The sequence below is a fragment of the Amblyomma americanum genome, chromosome 1 (assembly GCF_052857255.1).
Source record: "Amblyomma americanum isolate KBUSLIRL-KWMA chromosome 1, ASM5285725v1, whole genome shotgun sequence".
Taxonomy (NCBI): domain Eukaryota; kingdom Metazoa; phylum Arthropoda; class Arachnida; order Ixodida; family Ixodidae; genus Amblyomma; species Amblyomma americanum.
In genome coordinates, this window is record NC_135497.1 from 92116731 (window position 1) to 92140525 (window position 23795).

At 46.6% G+C, this 23795-nt stretch overlaps 1 protein-coding gene across 1 annotated transcript in view; it reads left to right on the forward strand.

The window, feature by feature from the left end:
• The first annotated feature begins 2234 nt into the window (after positions 1 to 2234).
• The window catches only part of LOC144111498 (uncharacterized), a 40098-nt gene continuing 18537 nt past the window's right edge, over positions 2235 to 23795 (forward strand). Inside the window, exons 1-5 of the mRNA XM_077644853.1 lie at positions 2235 to 2297; positions 16800 to 17341; positions 17819 to 17945; positions 18638 to 18756; positions 19466 to 19621. Coding sequence (XP_077500979.1) covers positions 2255 to 2297; positions 16800 to 17341; positions 17819 to 17945; positions 18638 to 18756; positions 19466 to 19621 — 987 coding nt within the window. The 5' untranslated portion in view covers positions 2235 to 2254. The remainder of the gene's footprint in view (positions 2298 to 16799; positions 17342 to 17818; positions 17946 to 18637; positions 18757 to 19465; positions 19622 to 23795) is intronic.

Consider the following 23795-nt stretch of genomic DNA (forward strand, 5'->3'; position numbering starts at 1 on the left):
CTTAAAACTGGTCTGCTTCACTGCCTTACAAGCTAGGATTGTCGGCACTGCACATGTGGCTCTTTGGCAGCGCCTTCGTCTTTTCAACGTGCAGCGGATCCACAACTTCTTCCTGTATGGCTCATATATCTTCATCTGCGACGAGGTGACTACGACTCATAGTCTTTTTGCACAATTGCAACGTTTCTAAGTTGACGCTGAAGCCGTCTTCGACGTCTGATGTATGCGCCGGGCATCGCTAGGTCCTCTAAAACTGCGAACGTCATAAATTGTACTGTTAAGCACCTGTCTTGCAGACGAACCTGGACAGGCTTGCGTGGTCAGCGCGCAAATTCTTTTTTTCTTAGTTGTATGCATTCAGGCTCCGTTGGCCCGAAACCTCACGTATAAGGCAAGAAGTATTTCCTGTTTGAAGGACCACATCAATTAGCGAGACAGTGACCTGAGCTCCAGGTAGTGGCAGTATAGCAGCTCACTATTCTAGAGGCTGTGCGCATGCCGACGTCGATCTCAAATTCCCAAGCACAATTAACATCTAAACGGCGGAGGAAATGCCAGTAGAATAAATGCAACGCTAATCCCACCAGAAGCTCAAAACTTCAAAACCTGAAAACTTCGAAATGTAATCGATTTTTTTTTTTCGCTGTTGCGTGCATTGGCTGAAATGCATGGTGGGCTCAGTGCAGGAAGAGATTAAAAGAATACGCGTGTCTCACTCGGTTCACACCTGTGTCGATGTAAATACAGTGTACAAACCCTTATTTATCTGTTTCAAGTTCCTCTGCGTAACCAGGTCCCCGACCTACTCGTTCCTGCTCTGACCCCGGCCACAATGCCCGTGGATCCCAACACTATAGGCGCCTGTCTTTCTTTGAGCGGGTGACGTTCACCGATTCCTTTCGTTCCATTTGCAGAGTACACGACCTAGAAATATTGTCCATCGTGTACGAGAGGGGCGAAACGGAACATTTGGTTTAGCACCACACACCCTTGTCTAAGGCTCACGAACGGCGCACTGTGGATGCACTGGCTCATAGTTCGAAACAATACCTTATAGGAAGTGCACTTCTGAACGGATCGTCGCTTACTTGTAGCTGCAATAATGTCCATCATCATCATCATCATCATCATCATCATAATCATCGTCAGCCTTACTACACCCACTGCAGGGCAAAGGCCTCTCCCATGTCTCCAGTTAACCCTTTCCTCTGCCTACAGCTGCGGCCACCGTATCCCCCGCAAACTTCTTAAATCCCATCCGCCCACCTAACCTTCTGCCGCCACCAGCTATGCTTCCCTTCTCTTGGAATCCACTCCGTTACCATTAAGGACCAGCGGTTACCCTGCCTTCGCATTACATGCCCTGCACAAGCTCATTTTTTTCCTGTTGTTGGACTAGGATGCCATTAGCCCGCGTTCTCTGACCCACTCTGCCCTCTTTATGTCTCTTAACGTCACACCTATCATTTTCCTTTCCATAGCTTTCTGCGTGGTTCTCAGTTTAAGTTGAACCCTTTTCGTTATCCTCCACGTTTTTCGTTATCCTCCACAAGAAGCCGACGTATCCTCCGCTGGTGCATGTAGAGTCGGGTACAAAAGTCCCTAGACCACGTGATCCGCAAACAAAGCCGATAGCTCTATTACTAGCCGTCGGTTGGAGACCACACTTGTGAAAGTAAAAAATCCTCTTTTTTTCCACCTCAGCAAATGTGAACTCTAGACAGCTGTTAATAATAGAGCTATCTGCTTCGCTTACGGATCATGCGGTCCAGAGACCTTTGTCCCCGACTGTACATTTGGCAGCAAAGGTTTATGAACGGGATGTGGGCGTGCGGAAGGAAAATGCTGTCGGTGCAGACACGAAGGTTATCGCCGGAAGCGCCTGTATGAGGGGGCGTGCATGTTCTGCCCGCCGGCGTCAATACCAGTCGACTGGGTCGCGAGGAAGCGCTGCATTGAATTTGTCCCCGAGCACACGTATCCCGTAAACTTTTGCTGCCGACTGTATGCTGCTTCAGTTATGATCCGCATGCACTTTGCACGGCGGTCATCTGAGATTCCTCTTTGCGCTGCCGCGCTCTCTTTGCGTGAGCAGCGGTCTCGTTTGCGTCATTGCCCCTGATGCTCGGCGTTGCATGTGGTGGGCGGCGGTCGCACCACGGGAGAGGGCTGCCGGGGTCCTCCTCGCCGCTCGTGCGCATGCCATGCGCGGGGTGGCCGGGGTCCACCGCGGCACTCGGTCGCCCCGTGCAGGATGGGATGCTGGGCGCTGCTGCTGCTGCTCCTGCGCCTCGTTGGTGAGAAGCACTCTGCTGACCCTTTGCGTCCTCTCTTCGCGCTAGCGACTGCGACGAGACCACGGGCGCGTTCTTGGCGCCCCTCGCTTGAACAGGTCTTGCAAAGCAGTGGGTCTCCGGAACGCCTCGAGGTTGGAGATCCCCATGACAGAGCGATTGCGCGCTCACTGTTTCCCGTATTTCCAGCCGGGCTTCTATGAGAAACCTGCACCTGATCGTTCAGGTCGCGGAAGATACACACTTTCAGGACGCACAAAACGCGTGCTTGATGTTCCTTGGCGAGTGCGCGCGCTAGTTTTATGTTGCGGTTATTCGGCGCAGTAAAGTTGAGCGCGACATGACGAAGAGCATGTCGCTTTCAAAATTGCTGTACCATTTCTGTACAGAAAATCAGGGTGAGTGGTATGGTCGTTAACAAAGTCTGCATCGGCATTGCCAGAGGTAACCCTCTATCTCTGAGGGCGCTTACGCTCTAAAACTGCATGTCATGCATGAGGCGTTCACTAAACAAGACAGAATCGCAACGACAGGCACTCCCGTGACGGCTTGCTATCCAAGATGTGGTAGAAATGGAGTTTTGTGGCGCCGTAAGAGCGCTCCGTCCCAATCGGTCCGCTCCAGGCGGAAGTCCCCCCCTTCCAATGTCTAGTGCGCTTTGGGCGGCCGCAGAAGTTGAGCCCGACTGTGGGACATCTGGAAGCCTTCAGCGTGCGCGCCAATCGCTGTTCTGCTCCCGCAGGAGTATAAGGCAGCCCTTTGTTGATGCGTTGTAAGAAAGCGCTGTTAGAATGGGGTTAGGGCGCAATATATGAAGCAATTAGACTTGTACTACACGGTATGAAACATCGTTTAAAGCGTGGTGCATTTTAAGTCAAATACAGCGAAGTTATTTCTACGCCCCCAGAGCAGCGTATTAAACTAAGCGGTAAGCGCTAACGGCAGTTAATTACAGAACGCCAGATTTTCAGCTTTAACAATACTGGGGTAGCGAACTTCGACGGAATAATAACGCTCTCGTTACCAGGTTAGATTACCAGGTAAAATGTGCCCTTCCTGTAGTGTAAACCCGTTAAAAGAACATTAATGGCGGAGAAAGCGCACAACACGTGAAAAAAAAAAAGTGGTAATAGCGGGCACGCGGCAAAGATGCGTGCAGACGAACATTGGTAGGGTTGTTTGTCTTCGATCTCGTAACGGCAAAAGGCGAACTTCAGGGTCTATGCAAATGTGTCACTGTGAGGAGCTGTTGTGACTGCAGTGCTTATCTGAGTTAATTTGTGCATGACTGAGTGAGAAAGTCGAAAACAGGGGCAGGTATGGACATCTAACATTCTGCAGGTCCTGTGGCGAAAAGTTTCTGCATGACAGTAGTGCTTGCCACGGGAGCCCAAAAGCTCATCGGGACGTTCTAGACTGCATTGGGATCTATAGAACTTGACCCTAACCAGCGCGTCTAAATGATGATACAAAAGCGAGACGGTATTTACCCGCTGGGTATCTGCGGGCGCTCGAAATCACGCTCATGTCCAAGAGGTCTAAGACAGCACGCAGTGCCGCTAAGGCGTCATGCCCGGTTACCTGCGCCTCCTTTGGAACCACGCTATCTGTCAAAAGGTTCCAACCCCCGATCACGCAAGCGCTCGATGCAGGGCCTCTCCCGAGTCCTGCACGAACTAAGGGGAGCGAGCCGTCGAGTGTGCTCAGTACACGTGCGGCGTTTGCGTGAACGCCTCGAGCGCAACGGAGACGCCCCACAGGCTTTCACCCAACTCCTCGATGTGAACAGAGCGGGACGAACACGAACGCTTAGCTTAGGCTCGCCTTTTACACAGCAGCGTTGCCGTTGGCAGCTAATGTTTGTTGGATGAGTGCGCTGGGGAACGAATTTATTGCAGCGCCGGGCGACCCAGTCACCCGGTGTTGGCATGGAGGCAGGAAGCAGGCACTTCAGGCGACCGGGTGATCCGACTTCGGTGATGTGTATATAGATATATATACACGCAGAAAGCCGATAGTAACCGAAACCGAGGAGCATAGGGAATGTCCCTTTTTAATGTACGATGTTGATCAATAGAATATTAATAGTGTAATTATTTTATCGCTTATCGTGCGGCCCTATTCTTCAATACACCGCAGCGTTGGCCTAATGGCTGAGCACCCGCCTCGCATGCGGAAGGTGCGGAGTTCGATCCCCAGTGCCGCCGGGTACCCACAGGTGATGTAATGGGTACACGCTTCCCCTGGCCTGGTGCTCGGCTTAATCAGGGTGAAATGCATGGGAAATGCGTCTTTGACCCCACCTTGAGCAAACGAAAAAATGCCTTGTGCCATGGCGCTCTTTGGCCGCAGATTCCCTGGCGCCATACCAGTGTTCACCAGCGCCACTGGTGAACACTCTCAAGGTTAGGACACACGCAAACTTAATTACCCCCGAAAGCAAAAGATCTGACAGTCGTCACCGTAGCTCAGTTGGGACAGCACCGGACGCGTAATTCGAAGATCGTGGGTTCGGTTCCCACCGGCGGCATTGTTTTTTTCTTCGGCTTTTCAAATCAATTATCTTTAAGCGATAAACTACTCACTAATAATCTCCATTGATCAACACCTAAAAAAAAAAGTCCCCTTTGCTCCTTGGTTTCTGTGGCTGTTGGCTATATATATATATATATATATATATATATATATATATATATATATATATATATATATATATATATATATATATATATATATATATATATATATATATATATATATATATATATATATATATATATATATAAGTGTATGTGCGTTGGTTGCACACCCTATCCTCTTAAGTTCTGCGGCCGCCTGTACGTGCGTACTTTAGTTTCTGCCTCTTTCCTTTTTCTTCTTTTCGAGCACATGAGTTGTGTGCTTAGATTTTAGGACAGGTCTAATGTCTCTGTCTCCGAAAGTTTAGACAGGTGCACGCCATTAGCAACAAGAATGCGAAAAAGAAAGGAAAAACAGCGCCATGAAACTTTCTGTGTGCCCCAGGCTGCCCTGTACAGTTGCTCTGCTGCACTGAACTACAACGCTCACAGCGCTTTGCACTTTATGTGGGTGCCAGAGGTTATACAGCTCAGCGTTACCTACGTGCAAAATGCGACATCATAGCGCATGCGAGTAGGTACAGCAGACAACGTTGCTGCCCTATGCTATTGCAGGAGTACAGTGAAAAACCGAAGTTCCTTCAAGCCAGTTATGGCGCTGTCCCCGTAAATTTAACTAAACTAAGCGCTGCGCTAATGACCCCATGACCCATGACCACTGCAATGAACACTGCCGCTCCCAATGCTCGAGTTTCATTAACACTTCTGTTGGGCCTGGTTGGTGCATGAAAATACTACAGATGGTCGGTGTGCGCAAAACATTAGACAATCCACGTACATGAGAGAAACACAAGGACAGGCGCAACACTAACAACATGAACAAAAAAAACTCAAGTCATCTGCGATTACTGGCAACGACGCGAGCGCAGAAACTTAAACTCGGCTGAGTACAGAGATAGTGAAGTATCGCTGATGCATCCTTCAACTTTTTTCTCAACGTGCAATGCCTCGAGAGCCAGCCCCGCGTGTTCATTTCTGCTTCTGCCCAGAATCGCCGTCTCTTCGAATCGTGGTGCACAATTGCTGCAGTCATTAATGTGCGCCACCAGGATGTGCGCCTTTGAAAACTTTATTCTTTACATTTAGCGCATGCTCCCTGAGTCGCTCATTTATACAGCGCCCTCGTTGCCCGATGGAATTCTTTCCACGCGAGAGTGGTAATGCGTACGCAACTCCGGTGGTGCAAGGGACGAAGGTTGTCCCATGCACCGCACGTGGGGGAGCACAGCTTGGAAAGCTTGTTCAGCGCAGAAAACGCCAGGGGGACTCAATGCCTGCTAGCCACTCTCTTGAGTTGGTGGGAGACCTTATATGTAGGTAAGGCACCACCACTGGTCGGTACGTTTCACATTCAGCCGCGGCCCTCTTGCTTGGCGCTCTGGTTTTTTGCTTCTGGATCAGGACCTCAGCCACAGCTGCCAAAAGCGACAAAGGGCAACCTGCTGCCAAAAGCCGGCGCACCTGGCTGTCAAAACTCGCTTGCAATTTATGCACACACGATTTCCTGGGGGCCGATTCCGTGGATGAAGATGCTATGCCCCTTTTCACTATCTTTGCACACTCGAAAGAGGGAGCGGCACGATATCAGGGGGATACGGTGCACTGATTGCGAGTTGTGTGCGGGAGCAGTGTCTTATTTATTTATTTATTTATTTATTTATTTATTTATTTATTGTACATCAGGGCCAGAGGCATTACAGGGGGGGAGTGGGTTACATAGGATAAAACGAAACAATGAATACAATACAGTGCATATTATTGGAACACAAATTCAACCTTCTCTTGAATATACAAAGTTAGCTAGTGCATCGCGAAAACGTAGGTTATCTTCAATGGCTGCGATATCGGGGGGAAGGCGGTTCCACTCGACGAAGTCCGTGGGAGGTGGAAAGAGGCGTTGGTTTGGCATTTTGCAATCCCCACTTATGACGATGAGCAATGCGACGGGAAATGTATCCGGGTGGTGAAATGAAATCTTCATGCAGCGTGACGTGGTGATATACTTCGTGAAAAAGAGTTAAGCGACTAATTTTCCGGTGAGATTTGTAAGGATGGGAGGGAAAGGTGAGCTTTCATTGCTGTGATACTTGCGGTACGGCTTAAATTGGAAAGGATGATAAGAATGGAATTATTTTGGATAAGTTCGAGAAAACTTATGAGGTTTTCGTGTGTAGGGTCCCATATGAATGCTGCTTATTCAAGCTTAGGACGCATTAGTGATTTATAAATCAAGAGTTTTAGGGACGCTGGAGCGGCGGAGAAGTTTCGACGTAAATGCCCTGACATGCGATTAGCGTTATTAGTCACGTATTCGATATGGGTACGCCATGTTAAGCTTTTTGTGATATGAACGCCTAGATACTTATATTCTGTGACAGAATCGAGAGGAATGCCATTCAAATAATATGAAGGAAGAATTTTGTGTTCGCGGGAAATGCACATGAACTTACATTTGTTAATGTTTAATTCCATTTTCTATGTTCTGCATCAGTTAGAGACAAGAGTAAGATCGTACTGGGGAGTGTCTACGTGTCTGTGGTCACTGATTTTCCGGAAAGTTACACAGTCGTCAGCAAAAAGATGGACGGCAGAAGATAGGGTAGAACGAAGGTCATTAATATAAATTAAAAATAAAAGCGGTCCAAGGACGGTTCCTTGCGGTGCACCAGAAATCACGTTAGTAAGCGGTGAATTACTGTCATTAGCGAACACATTAAATTGCCAGCGGTTATGTAGGAAAGATTCAATTCATATGAAGTTTTTTTCGCTTCCTGAATAACACTAAGCTAAAAGGATGGAAGTACATTTGCCACAAAGGGAACAATTTGTTTTAATGAACTCTGTTTGCAGTACCAACAAATCGATCCGGTGTACCGCAACGATCAGTAATAGGTCCTTTGCTTTTTTCCATATACAGTTTGTTTCACCTAAGACTTTACACAATTTTTAAAAATGGGATTCTTGAGTTAGAAGAGTGCTTTTTCGGCACAGCATTGTTAGCGGTGTAGTACATCAGAATACAGCTAAGACGCGCTAACTAGCAGGCTGGTTAACGAATATTGAATAGTTAACTTTTTAACTATTACTGTTAGGCTCCTCAATTATTGAGGTGCGTGTAGCTCACCGTAAGCAATATACATATCAGTTTCTAGAATTTCTAAAAAACCGTTACCCTCGGGCTGTGGCCCAACAAATTTTGGCTATTTCGACGAGTTACGAGCACTAGAGAGGTTGCTTTTCCTGCAAGCTTCTCGAAAGCACATGTATATTCGCGTGATGTAGACAGATTTTGTTGGGGCACAGAGTCAAAGTTAACCGCGTTTTCAAAATTCTAAAAACTGATAGGGATGTTACTTACGGTGGGCTACACGCCCCTCAATAATTCAGGAGCCTAACAGTAATAGTTAAAAAGTTAACTATTTCATATTATTTAAACAGCCTGCTAGTTAGCACGTTTAAGCTCTATTCCGATGTACTATACCGCTGACAACGCTATACAGAAAAAATGCGCTGTTCAAACTCAGTCTATTTTTAAAAGACGTGTAAAGTCTTAGGTGAAACACCCTCTATATTAGTGATATGGGCTCAGGTTTTTCCTCGTAAGTGCAGACGACGCTATTGTGTACGCTAAAATAAACTCCCCTAATGACTAACAGGAACTTAGCGATCACTTGAAAAAATTTGCCTCTGTTGCGACGAGTAGCAAATGGCAACAAATGCATCCAATACATTTTTCATGTGTATGACGCTCAAAAAAGATGAATTAATTTTCTCCTACAGCATCAACGGTGCAGAGTTAACTGAAGTTGAGGATTTTAATACCTAGGAACGCATTTATACAAGACTTGAACTGTTCAATGCATGTCGAAAACATCTGCAATAAGCTTTTTTTTTATTGCGGCGAAAATTCCACGGTGCCACCCCGGAAGTAAAAATAATGGCTTACAAAATGATGTAATTCCAGTGCTGACTTACGCAAGTCATATTTGGCAGCCGTACACTAATAAAAAACATACTAACTGTGAAGGGTACAAAATAAGACCCTCAGTTTTATTTTTAACTCATATGGAATTAAGAGTCCAATCAGTGACCGAACCGTGCTTCTTTCACTCCCTCCTTTATCCCTTCCCTTACGGCGCGGTTCAGGTGTCCAACGATATATGAGACAGATACTGCGCCACTTCCTTCCCCAAAAACCAATTATTATTATTATTATTATTATTATTATTATTATTATTATTATTATTATTATTATTATTATTATTATTATTATTATTATTATTATTATTATTATTATTATTATTATTATTATTAACCGTGGAGCGAACTTAGAAGTCGAGCTGGATTCACGACGGTAAAGCGTAAAATGCAACTTAATATAGACTCCAATTCTTCGTGTTTTGAATGGCGATTACAAGGTCGACCTAGAAAGATACATCACGTACGTTTCAGAATTCTGCTACCACCAGTACAAAACACTAAAAACACATAACACGACTGAATTTTAGAAAAGAATCTTTCAAACACTCATTTCTTGTTCGAAGCATAGATGAGTGGAACACCTTACCAAAAGATGACGTAGGATGTTCTGATATACAAGCATTCACTTACGAAATATCTCTAATTTATCAGAATTATTTTTTCTTATCATTTCACGTGTATTGCTCTTTTGGGCTTTTCTTTGTCGGTTGTCGTTATTCCACGCGTTATATTTGTTTCAAATTACTTCAAGTAATTTGAGTAATATGGTGATGTCCTCTCACTTGCTATTTTTGACTGAGGTGAACTATGCTTTTGTTTGTATTTTGATACATTCTGCCGTTTTTTTTTTCCGAATTGTGCGTATCGTACTGTTTAACCATGTGTAAAATTGTGTAAAATAGCTGCAATGTCCCTTCCGATTATATTCTTGCTTTGTTTTTCATATAACTGCAACTGTCTTGGCATTAGCTGACAGTATGAGTAAATAGGTAATGTTAATACCTCTGATACAGTGTGAGCATGTGAAGGATCCCATGAGCGTAGGTTCCCATGGTCGTAGTGTTTTGGCCACGAGAACGGCTGGTCTTGTTGTCATACTGGGGAGCTCGCCTGCCTTGCTAAGCTGTGTGTGACCAGCTTTAGCCTCTCCCCCGCTATGTTGAATGAAAGATATAATGCTTAATCCAGTGCACTTCCGGAAAGAAATTAATTAGGCAGCACCGGATGGAGACTGAACTTCTCGGCATTATTTTGTTCAGCCTACAAATTTCCGAAAGACTGGCTTTTGATTAACACGGCGAAGAGAAAGGGCACGTGACAAAAAAAAAGAAAGAAAGCTTGCAAATACATTTGGATACACCCCCCCCCCCTCCCCCCGCTCATCCATTCTTGGCGGACCATCTCCATCAAATTATTGCGGTTTATCATTCCCCAGACGAAATTTTAAACAGCCAGGCTGAAAGCCTGGACGTACCGTATCCAGAGGAGCGCAGTTTTACTTGTTCCTTAGATCGCGAAAACTCCAGCGTGGTCATAGAAGCGAAGAGGCCCGGCGCATGCACGCACGCATGGAGGCCAGCCAGCCGGAGATGAGCACCGCGGTACGCATGCACTCAAAGCTCAACCTTTCGCCCAAATTTTTTCACTCTCAAGTCCAGGATTCTTGGACATCAGTTTTATTTGCGAGGCAACTGTGAAATATTGTAAGATACTGCTACGGAAACATTCAAGGTAGTGGTCCAATCTTCCGATGCGCATCGGATGCGCATCGAAATCGTTCTTTCAAACTTTGTCCTTCGCTCACATCTAGTATACTTAAGGCTGTCATAGAAGCCCAATGGGGAACGTTTTGACGATAGCGAAAACGTTAATAGGAAAAGCTACAGCCTCCCGAGGGGAGATTTGCGGATATATTGATTGTTACAATGGAATCTTACGATATGTGAAAAAAAAATGCGTTCAGAAACAATTTCCCATCGAAAAATGCGCTCGTTCAAAATTTCTGGGCATGACTCTCGCGCTCGTTTCATGAGTAGCTCTAAACAAAATCTGAATTTATTTCACGCGCGCCGCTTGCAATAGATGGGTGATCCGTGCACGACGCACGTATAGCGCCGACACTGTGAGTCAGTTTACAGTGTGTCCAAGTTTCACTGGTGCATTTCGCCGCTGTACCATTGAAATCGGCTGCAGTGGTTCAGAAGTTCAGAACTTAACCTGCGCCCCGAGACCTTTACCGCGCGGCGAGTTAGCGGCGAGCAGAGCTAAGAGATATGCATGGCCGGCCATTCCATCTCAATGCCGTTCCGTCGCCCTTTGATATGCCGTCCTAAATGTATTCCAACGTATTCTTTGACCCATTTCTCAGTCCGAGGAACACGACGATATAAGGTTGCACCATTTGTGGCGCTCGTGCTGTGATTACAGGCGCATTGTAAGCGGGAATGCCTCATTTTTAACATCCGAGGCTAGAGTAATGGGATCATGCTTTCGGCTTTCTATATGTTTGTTGTAGCGGCTGTATATGAATTTCATGAGTACAGCTTGCTTAGCTGTCTCTCGAGTCACAGTGCTTGCAAATTTCATATCTGTGTGGTACACTCAGCCTCACTCGCGTTTTGTTACGCTTCCACTGCGCATTCTTTTCTAACACTACCCTGCATCGCTGGAAACCGGAGACTACGCCCTGATAACACCGAAGTCCATTGTGAAGACAAGAGTTTTTAAAAATGAAGAAAGAATAAAACTGAACACGCGCAGCAGCAAAAGGCGGGCAATGATTTATGCAAGTGAACGTATATTGATTGAATTTTTTTGCTGTTCACATATTTCGCCAGTGCTAAAGAGAGGTTTGTGCCTCACGCCTTTTCACTGCGACCAGATGCTTTGGACGAGCGCTGAGTGTTTACCTGCAGCTCGCAAAATCGCAGCTTGCACTCACGCGATACTTTTCGAAATTACCGCGCCTTCGTCGAGTCATGAGCTGTCTTTACGTCAGGCCAATGCCGGATACTAGGATAGAGATTCTGGCATATATAATTAGCTGTCCTTGTTGGATAACTACTTTTGTCAAGGTAATTGAAACTTCTCCTTTCGCCACAGTAAGCTCCAAGCAGTGGACCAGAACAGCTGTTTCCGCGCTTTTCGCTGAATGCTTGTACTGCCAATCCGAAATGAAACGCGAACTCCGCCTATAGTGCATACTTTCAGCTGGAATTAGCGTGATTCGTGCATTTACTTTAAGGATCCGTGTAAGTGTATATTCATCGGCTAGTTACGAATCGATGTCGCGCTACACGCTAGAGAAATAACGCGTAGGAGCACTGACCATCGCACCCTGAAAAGCCACCTAACCATATATATATATATATATATATATATATATATATATATATATATATATATATATATATATATATATATATATAATGGTAGACAGTTGCTATAGTGTCAGCTGATGCGAAGTTGGCTTCGGCTGTGAGGCCGGATTACGCCTAACTTCGAACACTGAGGTTTGATATGTTCGCGCTATCACGAGTGGCTCCAGGGGGACTGTCTCTAACTACTCGGCAGTGCACTAGCTGTCACCGTTCAACGGTGGTATCCTGTGGACTGCGTTAACCTGCCGGAGGAAAATATTGCAGCTGCAGCACGCGAAATCACCCAGAGCAATCGCAAACCCCCGTATTCGCTCTGCCCAAGCGTAATTCTTCAGAACTTTAAAGCCTGGCCCGTAAATATTTACATCTCGCAAAGAACGCGAAAAAAACTAAACAGTGCAGTAAGAACGACTTCAGGCCACACCAGCATCAAAAGTCCAGCGTTATAAGTCAGGGGAGGCATTCGAAAAGCAACGTTGGGGCAGCAGCACATGCAGACCGCACTTGTTTTCTTCGCGCCTTCCAGCTGAGCTTTACATAAGCAGTGTCACTGTGACATAACCTTGGCCGGAGGCACGTACGCGCGAGCTCGGTATCGTGACACGCTTCCTTTGTGGTGCTTTCGGATGCGCTCCTTTCAGCGGTCAAGCTGGGTCCGTCTCAGCACGCGCGCCCGGTTCGAGGCTGGGCGAGGACAAAACGAACGCCTAAAGAGGGGGGCCCCCGCCCAGCCTGCCTCTGTGCACGGACGAGCGGCTTTGCAGCGCGCCAGGGGCCAGATAACGCCCGCCGAATTACAATTAACGTTCGCGGCCAAGGTTGCGTCCGTACCGCCTCCCAGCTCGAGCACGTCTTCACGCTGCGATGGAAGTGATTCGAATCTAGGCCGAGGCGCCTTTTCAGGTCCTCCTTCGAAAGGCCCGACGGCGGCAATAAAGGAGGGAGGGGATCATTCGCGGTTCCGCGTCCCCTGCACTTGTTGCAGCGTGACAACGGCCACCCTGGCGGAGGACAGCCGGACACGGCTGGACACGAAGGGCGAGGGTGCGTTCTTTCGTGAGCGGCCGGACACGCAGAGCCTCTTCCTCTCCGTGGCCGTTCGGAAAGACCGCCCTCGTTCGCGTTGGACAGCGACAGTGAGTGGACCCTTCTGGCAAGAAGCGCCGATTGTCTGCGGGACCTACATGCGCAATACACTCGACGCATGTTCTGGCGTTGTTGGATGCAGATCCGTACTGCTCTTGCGGCTGCTAAGCACGACAGGCGTTCGGGCCTCGAGTAAGGCCACTGGGCAACGTATGAGCTCAAAACGGTGCTGCGTATTAGGATACTACCCAGAGGTTAAGGTTTAACAGACGTACACCAATTCAAAAAGGAATGCTCCTGGCTCGATAACTGCCTTTGGAAATGTGGTCTCAAGAGTGCCGTCTTTTCAAACGAATTGTATGTACACTTCTCCTACACGAAAGGAAATGAAGTACAACTAATGAAGAGCGTCCCTGCAAAAGACACGGAAATGACCACACGGGTCGAAAGCCCTATAGAGTTATTTCTAAAGTACGTTCCTCTCCGTGCTTCTACGCGGCAGCGAAGTCGCAGGCTGTGTGGGGCAAACCAAGCGTGCAGCCACGAGGTTGCGAATGAAGACGGCGCAAGAACAATTACGCTGTTTCCGGCGGCTGCTTAGTCCGTGCGATGTCATCACAGCCCGCACGGTTCGGAAGAACGTAAGTAAGCACGCGCGTTTGGACAGCTGTGCGGTGAAGGACAGCCGTCATTAAGATGCGCGGGGATAATAGCTGCCTTTCTTCGCGTGACCCCGTGACACTTACTCAACGCATACATAATTACCGGCACAGTCTTTAATTGTAGATTACGTTATTCTATGTGGCAATAATTATATACTGGTATGTCAATGCCATTTTGAATGATTGCAAGTATAAACGTAAATTTATCGCTTCTGTAAGTGGGAGAGAAATTGGGCTTCTCACGCTGATAGAGTGCCTAGTCACTTAAAGGTTCATACTTACTGCTTTACAGTGTGTTCAACTAAATAACGTGGAGCATGACGTGATGCAACGAGAAATTAAGTCTCATACAACAGGCATCGCGGAACCAAACTGTGCGCAGCTGCTGTGAAAAAGGCACGGCAAGTTTCGATCTCAGAGCAAAACTGTGATTATTTTGCAGGCACTTATCGTACCCTCCGCAGAAGGTTAGTGTGACTGCGGAAGAAATGCCCTAAAACGGTCACGTACTTTTCTTTTGCACAAGAAAGTCACATTGTTGTCTACCTTCATCCCATGACGCGAAAAAAGAGGAAGCGTTTCTCCTCTTTTATCTCTTCTTCGCCTGAGCTTCCTTCCATTCTTGTGGACTGGGTGTCAGCTTTCCTGGCTGACAGAGAATTTTATTGTTGTCAACGCGGAGTTTCTACAAGGAAATTTCATCAATCTAGAGGTGTGCCTCAAGGTGCAGGTCTCTCTCCTGTTCTATTCAACCTCTTACTCAGTTCGATTCCGACTTCCCCTGACGTGACTACGTACGTGTATGCAGACGATATAGCTTTCTTTGCTACTGCGAGTGATTTACATTCTGTGTATATGGTTTTACAGTCATATTTAAATTCCCTTGACCGATGGTTATCTGAATTACACTTAAGTCTTAATGTAAACAAGTGCGCTTTGTTACCTTTTCCGGTTACTCAACAGGTACACATTTCATTGTCTTATCGTCATCATGTCATTCCTCAGGTATGTTCACTAAAGTATCTCGGGGTAACTTATGACTCCTCTCTCTCTTGGCGGTCACATATTGATCAGGTTGCTGCGAAAGGGATTCGGGCGGTAGGCCTTCTGCGAAGGATGAGTAGCCCTCGCTGCGGTATGCGCAGACATGCTCTGCTGCTGATTTACAAAATGTATATCCGGCCAATCTTGGAATTCGGTTGCGTTTTGTTTTCTGGGGCAGCTGCATACAAACTGCGCCTACTTCTGCTCTTAGAGCGAGAAGCTCTGCGCCTGTGTTTGGGTCTCCCTAAATACGTGGCAAACAATGTTTTGTATCTGGAAGCGCGGGTGCCGTCTCTTACGGCAAGGTTTCGCCTTTTGACAGTACAAACGTTTTTAAAGTTTTGCGACTCGGACCAGCATGCATCCGAGTTGATCTTCCTAGGGCAGCGAGCGGAGTTCTTGGGTGTCGGATGGTCTCGCCTTCAAACTCCCCAAATCTGTTTCGTTGAATCTTTGCTGGGCCCACTCAACGTGCGAATACCTGAAATTGTTCCGGTGCGGTCCATCCCTGCAAATGTGTCTATCATCTACGATGACATTTATCCACGTAATGCAAAATTACTGCCTTTCTCATGGTTAAATGGTATGTTGCAGGATTATTTGTCGAACTTCAGCTCACATAATGCAATTGCGACTGATGGCTCGGTGTGTGCAGAAAAGGCAAGTGTAGGTATTTACTCCCAGTCCCTTGACTGGTCTTTTTCTCTCCGTCTCCAAGATTTCACTCCTATCTATCTGACTGAGTTTCTAGCAGTGGTTCTCGCTCTGCGCAAGGTACCAATTTCTTTATCAGCAGTAATAATAATTACGGACTCATTATCTTTATGCACTTCCCTCTCGGTGTCCACTGAATCGCCGCTCTTTCGGATTCTAAAATTCCTGATCCCTCCACACATCACATCAATTCGATTTCTTTGGGTTCCTGGGCACAGGGGTCTTCTATTAAATGAATCAGCTGATGCTTTAGCGAAGGCAGCCCTGAGTGGACCGATTGTTGACCCGCTTCCAACAACTGCTTACATCACGGCGGCACGCTTTCGACGGTACACTGTAATGAACGAATTGGGCGCATCAGCGCTTACTTCCTTGGACGACTTCTAGCACCTACTGTTCCCATGGAGAAGCTCAGTCTGGCGATCGCGCAATCTTGAAGTTTCCTTCACGAGGCTTCGTTGCCGAGTGCCGCAACTAAATTTTTACCTATACAGGCCTGGTCTGGCGATCTCCCCATTGTGTCCGTATTGTGCGGAGCCGGAAACAATAGAGCACTTTCTTCTTTTTTGCCGTCGCTACTCATCGATTAGGAGGCGACTATTAGAAGTTCCAATACAGAATCTCAGTTTGCGCCTGTCTTCTGCAGTTGTTCTGTCTCTTGGCGCTTCTATGCTTGGCCATACCAATGGGAATGTTTGCTCTGCCGTTCAAAATTATCTACTAGAATCAAAACGTGTACCTTCATGAGCTTTCGTCCTGCCCATCCCATTATCAGCTTCTGTATTTCGGTTTTTACAACCACTTATGACCCCCCTAACCTCCTGCAACCACCTCGGCTACGAAAACTGTGCGATCCAAATTTTGGTAGGTCATCCCATGCTTGCCACATGCAACTGGTCATTTAAATAGTCACCGCCTGGTTATGGCTAATCCCCCTTGTGGGTATGTGCCATTGTGTGAGGTCAACAACAACAACCTTCCTTCCTTCTTCGCCTGCAGGGAGCATCTACGGATGTGCGGTGCCCACCGGCCTTACACACCTCCTGAAGATGCCCAAGAGGTCTGTCGCCAGCCCCATCGTGCATTCTCCGGACCCGGCGTGGCCGCGATCTCGCCAGTGGAGGCTGCCGGAAGGCCGCTCTGGACGCAGGCCATCGCAATCCTTCAGGACCACCGTGGTCCTGACCGACGAGGAGTACTTTGCCTCGCTGCATCCCGCTGAGTCACAGAATAGTCCCGAGGCCGCCGACCAGAAGCCTTTCTTCGACGGCTATCCCTACGGTAGGCTGCGAGGGGCTGACGAAGCCGAACCAGCTGATGAGCGTTCGACCACAGACCCAGAGCGAGACTCGGAGACTGAGACCTTAAAATCAAGCGCCGATGTCCTCAGGGATCACTTGGAAGGCTTCTTGAGCGACATGAGGAACGATCTCGAACCCAGCCTGAAGGAAAGGGCCAGGTTTCGAATATTCAATGAGTTCCTAGACTATGGACTGGAGACCCGGTACCAAAACTTCAGCGGAGAGCTTTACAGGGAGTTGGTAACTATATGCCTGCTCGATTTGTTGAAATCTCCCCAAATTTTCGGACTTAGTGTTTCCAGGCCAGCCAATTTCTTGTGAAAGTGCATTTTCAACTGTTACGGCTGGCTCGGCGGGGGCGGTCGCGGCCGAAAAGGAAGGGAAATAAACGAGGTGCATTTTAGATTTATTCACAGCGCATTACGCTTGCGTTTTTGTTTTAATTAATGCGCATTTGGCAAAAGAAAAGGGAGAAGACGTCATTATACCACCCGAAATTTAAGACAATGAAAATGCACCAGAAAGTGTACTACGAATATGCCCTTTCGTCACCGCACCGCCTAAGTCCTTAGCGCTTCCAGGATGTCATTGTATGTGTTGCTGCCCTGACAAACTTTTACTTGTCCATTTAACTATTACGGGGGCGTTCTGTGCACACACGCAATGCGTAATTACTGCGCGACATGGTCGAAATAAATTTTTTTCGGCACATCGCAGATGGACCACAGCCAGCCAACATCGGGCGTAAACATCATAGGCGTCCTCTCTGGGAAGCACAGAAGAACGCCTGACGACCACCTCATCGTTTTGGGAGCACACTACGACACATTTAAGAAAACTAAAGGTGCGACTGATGCTGCCGTAGTTCTCAACTTGAAAATTATCGGCGAACTTTTCACTGATCGTTCTGCCTTTCCTTTTTACAGATATTCTGAGTTCCCGTAAGGCACTGCTCTGTGCAATAAGCATCGTTCTGTGTAATGGAACTGTGCAACTTACGATGCAACTAAATTCCAGATTGGGATAATGCTCTGAGGGGGACAGAGTTTTGGTTAGGCAAAATAAATTGCGTTTATTTTCTTACTCTCCAGAGACTCTCTGCACTTAAGAACGTGTGTTTCACCTTTTATTGTAGCTACGTGGACCAAGTGAAACTATGTAAGCAATGTCTCGGTGGCGCGTATTTTTTTTTTTTTCTATCAGGTTGTACAGCCTTCGGAAAGTCGGCTTTTTTTTTCGTTTTATTGTGGGCACACACGCGACAGGCGAGAAGATTGTGTAGCAATAGACCGCTTGTACTTGAGGAAAGCTAAAACTAAAAGAAAAGTACCATGAAAGCTTGCGTAATATAAATTCGACTTCTCATTTTGTTGATTATCGTTCACGTTCTTTTATGGTGATGCCGGGCGCTCATCGAGAGCAAAGACATATCTTACGCATGCACTCGAAGCTCCCAGTTTAAAATGTTTGACAGTGATTTATTTCTGGCTAAACGTGCATCTCTCCTGATGTCACCGAAACACTGACGAGCCGCAGGTGTCAACGACAACGGGTCCGGCATTGCCGCCTTGCTCGAAGCGGCACGGGTGCTGACAGCGCACCGATGCGACCTCGATTACACAGTCATCTTTGTCGCTCTGGACATGGAAGAAATAGTGAGTGCCAGCCCTTAGCATGCATCGCCATCGGATGATTATTCATCCGCAGTATGCCGTCGATGATGTGGGAAAAAAATTATTACTTTATCACCAGTGCAATGTAAAAAATTCCTGTCTTTCACCAGCAAAATGTCACAAAAAAAACCATTTACACCACAGTATTAGCTGCAAATTTTAGTTGTCACTGTGACGCATGCGGCTCGCACCATTCGGCCATCCGGGTTTCCTTTTAGCTTTCTTTCTTCTTATTTTCCAGTGTGCTCCAGTGCGACGTCTTAACAAGCAAGGTCTTTTTTAACGAATGCAGCGTAAAAGACACCATTTTAAAATGCGTCGTCGGTCATGAAATCATCCTATTGGCTGTATACGGAAGTGGCATCATCGGACGGCGGCAGTCTCAATGTTTGGAGAAAAGTGACGTCACTAGGGCAGAAGTGGCGTCACTACTGGTAAAGGCATCAATAGCTGCTAATGCTATCGCATTGCCGACATTTAATAGAATTAGGTATGCCTGTAATTTTTTTTTTGTCAGAGTAAATGAATAAAGCTACTAAATGCATCCAAGCAAAGAAGTTTTGCTAATATCCTCTCAGATATATGCACAAGATAAAATCTAAGAAACATTTCACCAATGTCGCGTACTGTTGCTAACAGCGCGGATGCTCAACGCATAACCGGCTCAGCATGCAGTTTTCGGTATACGCAGGGCTGCGTCGGCAGTTACTACTTCGTCAACGACTTCCTCATCACGAGCGAGCTGCTTCGAGACGGGTCCAAATTTCAAGGCGCCATTATTTTGGACACGATACTGCATTACAACGACACGTTGTACTCTCAAGACATTCCTGAGGATTTTCAGCACGTGAGTTGGCTTACTCGACTTTGCGTGACAAAAAGACTGTGCCGTCATATTTTTGGCATCAGTAAACTGCTGCCTCTTTTTCATTCCAGTGCACTTTAAATGAATTCCGATAATACGATCGCGGTTGTTCTCTATACGTGCAATGTGTTGCGCTTCGGGATGGGAAGGCGCTACCTCGGGCACGAACCGGCCGGCAGTTGGTGTGGTTCAGAGCTGGAAGCGGTGCAACACCTGCACGCCGATCTTGTCCTGAAATTGCGTATCCACGCCCACCATTTCATACTACTCTTACTTCCGCAAGCGCGAAGTGTCCAGAGAGTCCCTCGAAAGTAGGACAACTTTGTGCTTGAAGTGAAAGCAGTAAAGGAATCTAACCAAGACGACTGAAAAGGTGAAATGTGCGACGGTCGGAACGCGTCAGTAGAGCGTGCTTGCGGGCTAGTTGGTTCATTCCAAGAAGAATTAAGACTGTATGATTATGACACTGCGCCCCATGGTGTCGTAATCGTTTCTTTGCCTCTTGTCCTTACCATATTAGCGCAGTCCTATTTTTCCCTCGGAACGCTGCGTGCCCCGACGTTGAGCGACGCGCTGGGAACCCGTGGCAGTGGGACCGATGTCATTAGCAGTTCGAAACAGCCTTGCAGATGAAATTGAAGGTCGAAAGATGCAGTTGAAAATCTTTGACTTCTTATCACTAATTTGTTAATTAGTAAGTAACAGGATTAAGCAAGGTCACTCTTCCTTTATCGTTTGGTGCTCAAGTTTTCGTGTTTTTGGCCATGCGAATTTTAGATTATAGGTATTTTCCAGGCTCCCGGAAAATTTGCATCATCAAGAGTTTACTGTAGTTAATATAAATGAATAAAAATTTGTTCTGAAAAAAAAAAACCAACGTCAGAAATGCTGTGGTTGCAAGGAAGCAAATCGAATAAGCCCAAAACCATGCCCCACGCTCAGGCTTAATTCCCTTTTCGTATAATCGTTAAATGCGTAGTCTAACGCGACAAAGCGAGGGAAAAGCCCTAGGATTGATGTAGTGTGCACGTGGACGAACATCTTCGATCATTCGTGCAGGTGCGTTGCGCAGCCGTTCCCTTCAGGTGATGTTGCCGGATCTCGGAGTATAGAGATAGAGTTCGGAGACGAACTCTAGATGACGAACTCGGTAGATGAAGAAAATACACAATCATGTGGCGACGCGGGGTTGGGTTCTCGCTGTGTAGAGTGAGGAGATACATGTGGTCCGAGCCATACGGTATAGGTGCCGTGGACGGAGCTATCACAGGTGATTGACAGAAACGACCGATTCTGGCGCTGCAAGCAAGTGCTCATGCACTTGCTCCTCGTCTGAATGCTGCGCTCGACAACAGCGTCCGCACGAGACAGTGCTCGGGAGGAATTTGGAGATAAATTATTAGAGGGAGTATTCACGGCGGCTACTATGCAGCCGGTGCACTATGCCCGAACCTTTGCAGCTCGGAGGTCGGATTTACCGCTCGGTGCAAAACCTTGCCTTCTGGCAAGCCTACCAAGAGTACCTCCCTGGGATAGTATTCAAGATCGAGTACCATTTGAGAGTGTCTGCTTCAAAAAAGCTTGGAGTTTCACATTTCGTGTTACAGGTGTTCAGTTACCGTTGTTTAGCCACTACTTTTACACGATATCTACTCTCGGTTTGGATATGAACACTTTCTACTGGGTCATAAAAAGTGAAGTAGCTTTCTCTGAGTGCTGATCTATCGAACTTTTCAGACCTCATACTTACCCGGCTACGGCTACAAAGCTGTTGGAGCTTAATCTCTCCAGGATTTTATTTTAAAAACCGTGAGTTATACGGTGATGCCACCTGTGCATGTGGATTGCACCTCAAGGCGGATATTGTGTACATGACAGAGTTAATAATAATATATAATAATAATTAATATATGCCGAAGTAATTAAAATGAACTAACATTTAATTTTTTCATCTTTGGTTTTAGGGCGCAAGATGAAACGCGAAATTGAAGGTCGTCACAATCGAAGGCGAAACAAGTTTTTAAGCTTTTTGAATCGGCTTGGGGTTCGAACTATTGATCGTCAAAAACACGATTTCGAAAATTCGTTGAGTTGGCTTTCCCTCCTTTTCCAGTCCATTTATTAAATGGTATCGCTGCGCGTGGTATTGCCGCCGAAATAACGTTTACTTGTTTATATATAATGAAATACACAAACTGCGTCGGTATTTGCTGCATCAGAAATGCGAGTTACGCACTTCCATAAATATGCAAGATGGGAAAGTCAACTCAACGAGCTTTCAAAGGCGTATTTTTGGAGCTCGATATTTAGAACCACAACGGCAATTTCGAAAATTTAAAAACTGGCCTCGCCTGCCATGTTGACCGCCTGATATTCTCCAATAAAATCTTGTGCCCCAAAAACAAAACAAAAATTAGCTAATTTTATGCTAATCGTCTAATTATAGAGCTCTATCACCTATATAATATCCACCTTGCTGTGCAATCCACAAGGACTGAGTGCACGGACATGTCACCTACGGTTTTTAAAATAAAGATCTGTAAAGATTAAACATGATAACTCGGTATATATCCAGTTCTTGCTGAACTTACCGAACTGCGGCACTGGCCGCAGCGGTGGGTTATAGTGGTTGTGGTGCAGGGCCACTGCCGCTCGGCTGCTGACCCGAAAGGCGCAGGTTCGACCCCGGCCGCGGCGGTCGCATTTCGATGGAGGCGAAATGCTAGAGTCTCGTGCACTGTGTGATGTCAATGCACTTTAAAGGCCTCCAAGCGGTCGAAATTATCCGCAGCCCTCCACTACGAAGTCCCTCATAGCCTGGGACTCTGGGACGTTAAACCGCATAAGCCACAAGCCAATTAACTTCGGTTCGCTGCACTTATTGCAACGAGCAATGCACTCGGAGACAACGGACCAACTTGGCTGCTCACTCGGCGCTGATTCTTTTCACAAAAACGCACGTTTCAAACTTTCAAGAGACCTCCTGTGACCGGAAATTCCACCATTATCCACAGCCACACTCTAAGAAAAAAAGGAGTGGTCTTAGTCCTTTGAGGGGGTAAATCCACTGACGCTGTGGCGACCCCCTTTTGGCGTAACGTTACACCTTCGTCGGGGGACTAAGTGCGCACAGTGTAATGTTTAGGCTGTTATCGGGGTAATGTTATTCCGTCTGGCCAAGTGTAAGTATAACCCCTTCATGAATAACTTTACCCCTCCTCAGAAAGACTAACGCTTAGGCCATGAAAGTGTAAACATATGCTTCACTTTCTGGTGCATGTTAACGCCCACTCGGAATAAGCTTATGCTCAATCCCAGGGTGCAAACTTATACTTGCAAGGGCTACAGTTAATCCTGTCTAATGAGCTTACTACAACCCTCCTACAGAGCAACTTTGCACCTTATCAATGGGCGTAAAATTGCTCTGCAAGAGCATATGGGTTCCTCTATTAGGTGCACCTTTACGCCATGTTAGGAAGGGTAACGTAAGCGTAAGCTTACCCTCGCAGGGGCTATAGTTACCTAATGAGTTTTTTACAACGCTTCTATGGTGCAACTTTGCACCACGTCAGTGGGCATAACATTGCTCTGAAAGTGTGTATGTTTTGCTCTTTTAGGTGCATCCTTACGTCTCTTTTGGACGGGTAACGTTACCGTCCAGAGGAATGTATCCCATATTACAGTGTATTGTTACAACTTCTCGAATGTAAGGCACAGACACGTTCGCTGTGATACTAGGCATCCATTGTTATTAAAGTAAGTAAGATCGTTTTTGGGCCTGTAAAGAAAACCACTTCACTTTGTAGGTGTCGGTAATGGTGCATCTACTTTAATGTATTACACACATCGAAACCAAACGCAGCATTACAATACACCTACAGAACAAAGCTGCTTGCTGAAAAGGCATGATAAGCACCTCACTGCAATCAAGTTCACAGATGTTTTTCTCTTCCACATTCCTGGTTATGTTCGTGTTAGTGTGATAAGATTGTGGCGTGCCGTGCTGCACTTCAGAGTGCAGTATCGGACTCCAGTGATTGTACACCAGTTAGCACGACAGGGTTTATTTCTTACTGAATTTAAAATGGCAACATAACTCAGCAGTCTTCTGTCAACGTCATGATGGCATCCATTCTCCAAGCGAACCTGTGTGACA